Below are 12,234 nucleotides of genomic sequence, written 5' to 3'. Positions count from 1 at the left end.
AACAATACAAGAAAAAATGTTGTAGAAAGATTGTCTTTTTGTACTGATGATTATAACTTTGAATCTTAAACAAAAGTAGAAAAACCCAGAATAAGAAAATCAACAAACATTTTGTATGAGTTGATACAGTCTTAAGAGAAAGAAAATAAATGCACTTTTTACTTATTTATTTAACCCATCATTAAAGGCGGAAGGAAATTGGCAAGACGTCAGATCTTTACCGGTTTACCAAAAAGTATATTCGGAAGTGATTTTCATAAATAATGGGAAATTAGACATATTGCTACTCTCAGAATGAAAAGAATGAAAAGTATATCCAATTTCCTGATGGTAACTTTGAAGTTTATTTATATAATAAGCGTCAGTTAGAAACTGTATTAGAAATTCCAGTAATCGCACTTGTTACTTTGATGCTACTGATTCATTTAGTAATAATAAAGTTAGAATTTTGCACAAAAAAGAATAAATGTATTACTATGCAGGCACGTTACATTTAAGTAACGAGTTGTGTACCTTAAAACATAACTCGGTACCGCTAAACAGCTTTTTCGCTATTTTAGAGGATTTGTAACAGTTCAATGTCACAAAAATTGGCCAATTTTAGACCTAATTGTTTTGCTATTATGTGATTCTTTGTGTTTAAGATTTAATGAAATGACTCTATTTTCTTATCTGCAAGCAGCAACATATGGATTCGTCACTAATCAAACTTCTAACGTGGATTTAAATCAAATAACTTGCATCAGAAGTTGTTGTTCCCATTACATTAAAATGATTTCGACGCAACTGTTTAAAGTAAAAGAAAAATTCCACGTAAAAGAAAATTATAGCAATATCTATTTTAAGCAATTTAAGCCTCAAAAACAAGTGATTTAAAAGAAAAGTTTAGAATAGCTTGCATAATTTTGTTGTCAACCGTGAAAAATGAAGACTTTGAAACGGTCTATAATAAACACAGGTCAATTTATTTGCCACTATTCTTTGCCTTCGATTTAGGAAAACACTACTTTTATCATATTATTTTGTGGACAGCCACTTTAACACCTGTTAGAAAAAAATGAAAATGCACCTTTTAGATTTAGTAATGCAAATGTTGAGTTTTGGTTATAAATAGGTAAAAGACAACCGCTTCAGGGTCTAAGTAATTTAAACATAGGAAAATTTGTAGATATTTTAAAAAACAAAATTCTCTGTTGCAAAAGTACCACGAAAGACAAGAAAATTCATTAAAAATGTTCGATGCAAGAAAAATTTGACAACTCCTTAAACGAAAAAAAAAATGAGGAAGAATGAAAATTATAACATTATTCGAGTTGTTTAGATCAAAACATGACTCGACAACGTTAATTAGATTTATAGCTAATTTAGCGAATTTTTGTCGTAATACATAGTTAGTTTTGGTATTATATGATCCTTTGTGCTTAGGTTTTAACAAGATGCCTGCCTATAGCAACATATCGATTCGTCACTAATCAAACCTCTAAAGTGGATTTAAATCAAATACCTATAGAAATTGTTCTTCCCATTACATTTAAATGATTTCGAGGCAGCTTTTTAAAGTAAAAGTAAGAAAACATAAAAAAAATTACTTTTGTGGCAAAATGATTCAAGCCTCAAATGTAAGTTGGAGGACGCAAAATGTTGGCGAAATCATCTAGCGCACGCGCGTGGAACAAAGCGTCACCTAGATCTTCACCAAATGCACTAGGATGCAAAGAAGATGGCGGCAAGTTCAAATTTAAATGCCATCGTTGAATGCATCTAGAACTAGAACATCTTCAATCCGAGAAGATGCCAGCTGACATTTTAACTAAGGGTTTGCCAAAGGAAAAACGATGTCAAGCCGCTGGGCATTTCTTCCTTGCGTGACGCTCCATTCGAGTGTTGAAATTGGCGCCACCAAATTTGGCGACTGGAGCGACATTTCTCAGTGTCTAGCAGAATCATCTATTCATCAAACCTTAAATCCTTCATTTACATTGTATTAAGAAAAAACTGTTTTAATCTTATCGTTTGATTACCGATTCCACGTTCCCGCAACACCAAATAACTCCTACCGTTTATTCCCTATTTAAAAAAAAATGCATTCCTTTTGCACCATTATTGACAGCTATTTTAACACCTTTGTTAGAAAGAAAAAATGAAAATGAACCTTTTAGATTCAGTAATGCAAATGTTGAATGTTGGTTTAAAATAGTTAAAAAACAACTGTTTTATGGTCAAAGTAATTTGTTATAATCACTAATAATATTTCATGTATTTGTAATTAATTTTTATTCATATTACTTAAAGTATAGTGGGTGGTAGGTTTATCTCTGATAACTAAGCTTAACCTTTGCTCCTGATACTACCCTAATATAGACGTCTGCCCTTTGATCCGGGTAGATATTCTTAATTTGTATTTCTAATAGAAATTATGTATTTGATCTTTGATCCGGATGCGACCCCCATTAGACATTTGGTCTTTAACCCATTTTTATCTGTTAGAACTCATATAAAACCACCACCACCCTGTTATAATTCAATTCCGTTTTTACCATCGTACGTTGCGGTTACCCTGTAAACGTATTTTTGTCGAATATACATTTTAATTAAGTACATTGAGTGTCTCTGTGAGTGCCCATCACTGATTTCCCTTTTTGACGACGACAAGTCCCAAGAAGGTCCCATAACAAAAAATTGGTGTCAGAAGTGGGATTGGGAACATTTAATTGGAAGATTAGAAGCATTCGATTGGGAGCATTGGAAGATTGAAACCATCGGGATCAACATTCCAAAGAAAACGCAGGATTCTTTCGCGGTAAGCAGAGATTTATTTTTCTTGCTGTTTTTTGTGCTACTTGTTATTGCTTGTTATAATCATGCCTGAAACTCCAACAACTCCAGCAACTCCAGTCCATAATTTCTCTGATATAAGGTCTTTAATACCTGATTCATTTTCGGGAGATCGACGAGATTTTTATGAGTTTCTTCAAAACTGTGAGAACGCTTATAAGTTGTGTGAAGGTACACAAAAAAGTTTAATGCTTGTTTATATTGTGTCAAAACTAAAGGGATCAGCTAGAGCTCAAATTCAGGAAAAAGAATTTACTAATTGGGATGACTTAAAAAATGTTTTAACCGAAGCTTTTTCTGATAATAGAGACTTAACTCAGTTGCTTGAAGATTTAAATAATATTAGACAAAACAGAACGGAATCAGTACATTCATTTCACACTAGGTTAGACCAGATTCGAACTCGTGTTTTAAATGCAATTTCTCTTAAACATAGAGGTGATATAAATTTACAAGGTAGATTAGATTCAATTCGCGAGATGGCTTTACAACGATTCATTCTTCATTCATCAGACGAAATTTCTACAGCTCTTCGTCGTAGTAAACCATCTACATTAGCATCTGCACTTTCGGAAGCTTTATTAGAAGAAAAACATTTGCAAGTTCGAAAAATTAACAATTTTAACTCTGTAAAAATTTGTAACTTCTGCAAAAAACCTGGTCATTTACTTAAAGATTGTCGAACGAGAAAAAAAGGCAACGATAATAACGTGAATTTCAATAATCAAAACGCATCCAGCGCGAGCAATCAAAATTCAAATCAAAATAAAACATGTAATTATTGCAAAAAATCTGGACATTTGATTCACGAATGTCGAAAACGCGAATATAACAATAACAAAAAACGACAAAATCAAACTACAACTTCCCAAGCCGATGTACATTTAAACTCCGTACAGTCCCAGGTAACTGCCGTACCTGTGGACTTACTCTAAATCTTAAATCGGCAAGAAGTCAAAACGAAAATCTAAATGTTTGTAAATGCATTATTAATAATAATAATAATCATCATGAGTCTAAAAATAATCGAGTCGAGAACCCCAATAATCATAAACTAAAAATAGAAAACGTCTTTTTATCTCATAATGATAGTGCCTGTTATTTATCGGTTAATCACCAGAATTTGGATTTCAAATTTCTTGTAGACACAGGGGCAAGTGTAAGTCTAATTAAAGTGGATAAATTACGAAAACTAAAAGGTGTTTTTTATAATCCTCAAGATAAAGTTTCGCTGAACGGTTTGAGTGCAAACGGTTTAGTTGACACAGTCGGTAGCGTATCTTTAGATTTAAATTTCTTTAATCACAAGATAACGATTAAATTTTACATTGTTAAAGACAATACGAATATTCCATTCGACGGTTTAATTGGCAACGATTTTCTACTAACTCAACAAAAAGCCGAAATCAATTACGAAAAATCTGAATTAAAACTTAAAGATCTGCCATTTCCTTTAAAACTCAGTTTTAATTCAAATGTTGTCAACAATAACTGCTATTATCTTCCACCTCGTTCTGAGACAATAGTTGAAGCTAACATTCTAAATAAAAATATTTCAGAAGGTCTAACTCCTGAAATCAAAATTCTTGACGATGTCTATCTTGCTAAGGCAATTCTGAAAGTTAATGAAAACGGAAAAGCATTAACCACAATTCTTAATTCTTCTAATAAAATAATCAAAATCGAGAAAATCGACTTAGTATTAGAGGAATTCGACAGTCATGCATGTTTCACGATAAACAAAGACTCTGTAAACAAAAGCCAAAATTTAAAAAATAGATCGGATCTATTACAAACCAATTTACGATTGGAACATTTAAATCCAGAAGAGAAATTTACACTCATGGATCTCTGTAAATCATATGACGATATCTTTTATCTTCCGGGTGATAATTTAACACATACGGAAACGGTTCAACACGAAATAATAACAACAAATGTAAAACCGATTTCATCCAAAATCTATCGTTATCCAAAAGTTCACGAAATCGAAGTTGAAAATCAGATAAATCAAATGCTAAAAGACAATATAATCAGACCATCAAAGAGTCCATACAACAGCCCACTTTGGGTTGTGCCTAAAACTAGAACAGACACTTCAGGTAAACGTAAATGGCGCATTGTAACAGATTATCGTCAACTTAATAATTTCACAGTAGGCGATTCCTTTCCAATTCCAAATATAGACCATATTTTGGATCAGTTGGGACATAGTAAATATTTCACTACTCTGGACTTAGCAATGGGATTTAATCAAATATTAGTAAGACCTGAAGACGTCAATAAAACAGCTTTTTCAACACCTAATGGGCATTACGAATATCTTCGCATGCCTTTCGGACTAAAAAATGCACCTGCAACTTTTAGTAGATTAATGAAATCAGTATTAACTGGTCTTGAAGGAAGTCAATGCTTCACATATTTAGACGACATCATAATATATGCCTCTTCATTACAGGAACATAACGACAAATTGCAAAACGTTTTCGAACGGTTAAGAACAAACAATTTAAAATTACAACCCGACAAATGCGAATTTTTACATAAGGAAATCTCATATTTGGGTCATGTTATTACTGATAATGGCGTAAAACCAAATCCTGAAAAGATTCGTGCAATTGTCGACTATCCTACACCTGTCGATCAAAAATCGATTAAACAATTTCTCGGTTTAATGGGATATTATAGAAAATTTGTTAAAGACTTTTCGTCTATTGCAAAACCATTAACAACTTTGTTAAAAAAGGGTGTAAAATTTGTTTGGAATACAGAACAAGAAAACGCTTTCCAGCATTTCAAAAATGCCTTAATAAATGAACCAATTTTGCAATATCCTGATTACACGAAACCTTTTATTTTAACTACGGACGCTTCAAATTACGCGATAGGCGCTGTTTTATCACAAGGTGAGCTAGGTAAAGACTTACCAATCTCATTCGCGTCTCGTACACTCAATAAGGCTGAAACTAACTACAGTACAACAGAAAAAGAATTACTTGCGATTGTTTGGGCTACAAAACACTTTCGACCATACCTCTATGGCCAAAAATTTGTAATCATCACTGATCATCGACCATTAACTTGGTTATTCAATTGTAAAGATCCGTCTTCGCGACTCATACGTTGGCGCTTAAAATTAGAGGAATACGACTACGAAATTCATTACAAACCGGGTCGTATAAATTCAAATGCTGACGCTCTTTCAAGAAACCCCATAATGATGATAAACAACGAATCATATGATGATTTTATTCGTTTTCATTATCAAAATCAAGATTTAATCGAAATCAATCACATTCGCGAAAAACCATTTTCCAAATTTCCAAACGCTTTCTTCATTTCAAAAGACCTTAATCAAAATAACAAATATTTTAATTCAATCTCTGAACGTTATGATTTAAACTTAATTCCTCACGAAATCGACAGTTATGATACAATAACTTTGAAGAATGATCAGACGCAACAAACTACATTTTTAATGATATCACATCTTAACCACTTTGACGTACCATCCTATAAAGATGTCTTTTATAGTTTGCTCAATTTGAGAAAGAAAATTCGGGAAGCTAACTTAAGAAAAATTTTCATTGAAAATCCACGATTACTAAATAAGAAATTTAAAATAGATTTAATACACGAAATGATTCATTATATTTTCAATCAGACTGATGTTGAAGTTTCCATAACTGACCGTTGCAAATTAGAGCCAAAAGACGAAGAAGAAATTAACAACATTTTGAAAGAAAATCATTGTACTGCCATCGCAGGACATCGGGGATTTTTCAAAACGTATCAGATAATCAAAGAAATATACAAATGGAAAAACATGAAAAAGGACATACGAAAATTTATAAAAAGTTGTAAAGATTGTCAGTTAAACAAAACAAATCGTCACCCTCTTAAAGCACCGATGGAAATAACTTCCACCGCAACTCAACCATTTGAAAAATTATTTCTCGATATCGTAGGTCCATTACCTATCACCGAAAGTAATAATCGATTCATCCTAACTCTTCAAGACGATTTAACAAAATTTTCATACGCATATCCAATTCCAAATCATGAAGCTCAGCAGATTGCTGAAAAATTATGCGAATTCATCATGATTTTCGGCATACCTAAATCGATTGTAACCGATAACTCCACTGATTTTACCTCTAATTTGATTAAAGAAGTTAATAAACTTTTCAAGATCCGTCACATTACTACTTCACCATATCATCCACAAAGCAATGGAGCTCTAGAACGTTCACATTCCACACTTAAAGATTACCTCAAACACTTTATTAACAAAACACAAACCGATTGGGATAAGTTTGTATCAAGTGCCATGTTTTCGTATAACACATCAATTCACACAACAACTAAATTTACTCCATTTGAGCTAGTTTTCGGAAATAAAGCTATTTTACCACAAACAGTAACTTCTTCACCAGAATTCAGATATAGTTATGATGACTACCATCAACAATTAAAACTCCGACTAAACAAAACATTCGAAATTGCCCGCGAAAATTCAGGAAAAAGCAAAGAAAAATCCAAAATTAGATATGACAGAAATTCGCACGACTATAATTTTAAGAAAGATGATTTGGTACTTATCCAAGATAGAGCAAATAAGCCAGGATATAGTAAAAAACTATCACCGACTTATAAAGGTCCCTATAAAATAGAAAAAATTAATCCAAACCAAACAGTCGTCGTAATTATTAAGAAACAACGGAAAACATATCACAAAAATCTATTGAAACCATTTGTTTCAGATTAGGAACAAAACAACCAGTACTAATATGCTCAAATATCTCATCATCATTATCCTTTTTAACCATTTTCCAATATCTATTTTTTGTCTTAATTCCCATAAAGTCACGCAGCTTCCTAAAAATGCCGGAATATATTACCAAAACTTGGGACATGTCAAAACATATAACAGCTTTCTATCGTTATTGTCTTATACAAATCTCACATTTTCACATGAAAAGCTTACTTTAATTGAAAAAGTTTATGTTGATAGTCTAGATTTATGCGACCGGTGCGAAAACCATAATGGACAAAGGATTACATGTAGAAAATCTTTAGCCTTTTTAAAAATTCAAATTTCCCAGGTTTACAAGAAATTCGAAACTATTTTGCATTTAACTGACCACACACTTAAAGTCACACGTAAGCGTCGAGGTCTCATTGACGGTATATCTACCGGTATGAAATGGCTGTTTGGCACACCAGACGCAAATGATGCAAAATTCTATTCAGAATCCATTACGGCTTTACAAGACAAGCATCGCGAAACAATAAATTTAATGCGACAACAGGTTCATGTTTTGACTTCTGCCATAGTAAATTATAACAGCTCTGTTCAGTCTCTTAAATCAAATGAAAATAAGCTCAATGATAACATTAATAAATTCAACTCGTTTAGTAAATCAGTATCGGAAAATATTAACAATATCGTATCAGCTCAAGCTGTTCTTAATCATCTAACTTTATTGGAAGAACTAATTGTCGAGCTAAATGAAGAATGCGACACAATAATATCTTCAATATTATTTGCAAAGCAAAATATTCTACATCCATTCATTGTCACTCCGACCGATTTTAAGAATGAACTAAGTAACATCAAACTTAAATCGAATACTCAACTTCCAATTCCTCTAGATCAAGAATTTAAAATTCACAATTATTTTGCATTAAGTAAAATTTCAGTAATTTATGATAATGATGTTCTAATTTATGTTATCAGAATTCCTTTAATAGATAACATTAGATACTTTTTATATAAATTAATTCCTCTCCCTTCACCATCAAATCATTCGACTGTCTATTCCTATATCAATCCTAGTTTTTCCTTCCTAATGATGAGCATTACAAGGACGCACTACGGACAGTTGGAAGATCTCTCTGTATGCTTGGAACTGCTGAATTCCGAATATCTTTGTCCAAGACCTGTCATACGTCTAACGTCACAACAACCAATCTGCGAAGTGAAACTTAGAGTTGAAGATGTCCAGTCCATACCTGAAGATTGTATGACAAGAACCATCAAAGCAAACATCGAAGTTTGGCATCAATTATCCAGTAATCAATGGTTATATGCTATGAGCCATGCAACACCAGCTACGATCTCATGCGACTCTGATTTCGAAAACGCCATCGAAATTACGTTCAAAGATGTTGGAATTTTGGAATTGGCACCTCACTGTCACTGCTACACGATGACTACAAACTTGGTTGCTTCATCCAATATTTCCCACAACTTCACGAACTACATTCCACATGTCGACATCAATTCCGACGATTGCTGTGTAGAAAATCAGAAGATTTTGGTAGCTTCGCAAATGGATCCTATTCACATCGACAGCAATAATTTGGACGAACTTCGGCATGCGAACCTCAAACTTCAAAAGTTCGACGACGTCCTGGAAACCGAGATGAACAACTCCTTTGGCAATCATCATTATTTCAACTTTTTCGGATTCTCGATCGCAGTGGTTTTCGTTCTCGTTGTCATATTCTCTATCTGCTGCTGCATATCGAGATACTGCTGCGATTGCACCTGGATTCCTTGTGTCGGACGGTTTCTCCCAAAGAAATGTTCTGGAAAACTTCTGTCCAACTTTTGGGTACCTCGAAATAGACGTGACTCCATTGCACTGTCTGTCCACACTGGAGAACGTTTCGAAACAACTACAAGTCCAGCGGTTCCAATGGAAGAAAACAATGAACAAACTCCTGTTATTAGTAATCCTTATAATTTGCGATCAAGAAATAGTAGTTTATCTAAATTGTAAGTTTTGTAGGTATATCAAAACTCTTAGGGAGGAAGAGTGTTATAATCACTAATAATATTTCATGTATTTGTAATTAATTTTTATTCATATTACTTAAAGTATAGTGGGTGGTAGGTTTATCTCTGATAACTAAGCTTAACCTTTGCTCCTGATACTACCCTAATATAGACGTCTGCCCTTTGATCCGGGTAGATATTCTTAATTTGTATTTCTAATAGAAATTATGTATTTGATCTTTGATCCGGATGCGACCCCCATTAGACATTTGGTCTTTAACCCATTTTTATCTGTTAGAACTCATATAAAACCACCACCACCCTGTTATAATTCAATTCCGTTTTTACCATCGTACGTTGCGGTTACCCTGTAAACGTATTTTTGTCGAATATACATTTTAATTAAGTACATTGAGTGTCTCTGTGAGTGCCCATCACTGATTTCCCTTTTTGACGACGACAAGTCCCAAGAAGGTCCCATAACAAATTTAAAGATAGGAAAAGTTGTTGATATTCTAAAAAACAAAATTTTCTCGGATTTAAAAGCCGTAGAATTAAATATTGCAAAAGGACCACGAAAGAAAAGAAAATTCGTTAAAAATGTTCGAATGCAAGAAAAAATTAATAATTCCTTAAAAGAAAAAAAGTTGGGAAAAAGAAAATCAATCATACCAGTATTGAAGTTGTTTAGTTAACATGACTCCGCAACGTTAACTAGTTTTTTCGTTAATTTTAGAAGATTTGTAACTAATTTTAGACGTAATAGTTAGTTGTGCCATTATGGGATCCTTTGTGGGTTTAACAAAATAACTATTTTTTATCTGCAAGTAACATATCGATTCGTCATTAATGAAACCTTTAACGTGCATTTAAATCAAATAACTTGAATCAGAAATTGTTGTTCCCATTACATTAAAATGATTTCGAGGCAACTTTTTAAAGTAAAAGAAAACAAAAAAAATTTTTTAGATTTTAACGCAATAACAATAATTTAAGCCTCAAATATAAGTGATTTAAAGGAAAATTTTAGAAAAGCTTGCACAATTTTGTTGTCTACAGTAAAAGGTGAATGAATACCTATATTAAACTCAGGTCAATAAAGTGCCACTATTCTTTGGCTGCGATTTGAAAAAACACTGTACTTTTATAACTGATGAAATTTTTGATGATTGTAACCTTAAGGAGGAACGCGGAAAATATGTAAATTTACCTTTTTCTGTTTTATTTTTTTTAAAGAAGCAAACTAAAATTAACACTCATAAAAAATCCCCAGCCGGAATGTCTAAATAACTCCTACCGTTTATTTACTATTTTTAGAAAAATACATGCCTTTTGCACCATTTTAACACCTTTGTTAGAAAAAAAGAAAATGAAAAAGCACCTGTTAGATTCAGTAAAGCGAATGTTGAATGTTGGTTTAAAATAGTTAAAAAACAACTGCTTCATGGTCAAAGTAATTTAAAAATACGAAACTTTGTTGATATATTAAAAAACAAAATTTTCTCAGATTTAAAAGCCGTAGGATTAAATATTGCAAAAGTACCACGAAAAAAAAGAAAATTCATTCAAAATGTTCAAATGCAAAAAAAAATTGATAATTTCTTAACCCTCAGTTAGTCCCGTATAGGTCCAAGGGACCTGTGCGATAAAATTTTGTCAATATAAAACTGTTATTGGTTTGTTACTTTATGACACCCTAGAACAATTTTAAATGTTGACAGTATGCTAAAAAAGATTCAAAAAAACAATGATAATGAGAACATAAAATTTTTGAAATGAATTATTTGATAAAATTAAAATTTTTGTATTATACTTAATTTTGATAAGATTAAACATTTTGTATTATACTAGTAATATTTTTAGGCAAAAAAAAACTTAACTATTCCATTGAAAAGTATGACGCCTGTATTTTCATTTTTATTATTTGTGTCAATATTATGTGTAGGCACAAATTTTTAAAATGTGTTATTTTATATTTCATAAAAAAATCTTGTAATGGTGTCTGCAATACTTAAGAAAGGAGACTATTTTTCGATTTTACAATATTATCCCTATTGGTGGAAAATACAGATACAGTAGAAGCTCGATAATGTGAACTTGCGATAACCTCCGCTTAGCTACAATTTTTTTACGTCGTTCATATTAACTTACTTATTATTTAATTCTGTTAATATTGATTCTTAACTTTGTTCATTTGCTAAATTATTCAGTAACTTGGCTGTCCAAAAAAAAGTAAGTTACTTGGCGCCCTTTATCTTTAAACCCACGGTCCCGGCTCGATATAGGCATCAGAGCCCCAGAGCGGTGTCGCTACCGTCGGCAAAAGTACTTGAAAAACGTGGCAAGGTCTAAAACGGGCAAAACAAAGATTATCTCTTTTGGGTTGCACAAACGCAACAGAATTTCGCAAACCAAGACCGCTGGATACTTTGAAACGCTCTATATTAAACTCAGGTCAATTATTTGCCACTATTCTTCGTCTTCGACTTGAAAAAACACTACTTTTATAAGCGATGAAATTTTCGATTATTGTAACATGAGGATACGCGGAAAATATGTAGATTTACCTTTCCTTGTTATATTTTTTAAAGAAGCAAACTAAAATTCACAATCAT

The 12,234-nt window shown here is 32.4% G+C and overlaps 1 protein-coding gene and 1 long non-coding RNA gene across 2 annotated transcripts in view; one reads left to right on the top strand and one right to left on the bottom strand.

The window, feature by feature from the left end:
- The window catches only part of LOC148170735 (uncharacterized), an 86,726-nt gene that overhangs the window by 33,238 nt on the left and 41,254 nt on the right, over positions 1-12,234 (bottom strand). The gene's annotated exons all lie outside the window — the stretch shown is intronic.
- On the top strand, positions 2,238-10,028 carry LOC148170737 (uncharacterized). Its single transcript, XM_088040915.1, has 2 exons — positions 2,238-2,800; positions 7,599-10,028. The coding sequence occupies exon 2, from the start codon at positions 7,626-7,628 to the stop codon at positions 9,621-9,623; it is 1,998 nt and encodes a 665-aa protein (XP_087897041.1). The 5' UTR covers positions 2,238-2,800; positions 7,599-7,625; the 3' UTR covers positions 9,624-10,028.

This window comes from Gnatocerus cornutus, chromosome 7 (genome assembly GCF_029298725.1).
Source record: "Gnatocerus cornutus isolate USDA-ARS CGAHR chromosome 7, icGnaCorn1.1, whole genome shotgun sequence".
NCBI classification, from domain to species: Eukaryota; Metazoa; Arthropoda; class Insecta; order Coleoptera; family Tenebrionidae; genus Gnatocerus; species Gnatocerus cornutus.
The sequence above is the reverse complement of the archived record's forward strand: the minus strand, read 5'-3'. Positions and strand labels throughout refer to the sequence as shown.

Excerpts from the sequence above, each read along its gene's own strand:
- LOC148170737 (XM_088040915.1), top strand. The coding sequence starts at position 7,626 with ATGCTCAAATATCTCATCATCATTATCCTTTTTAACCATTTTCCAATA.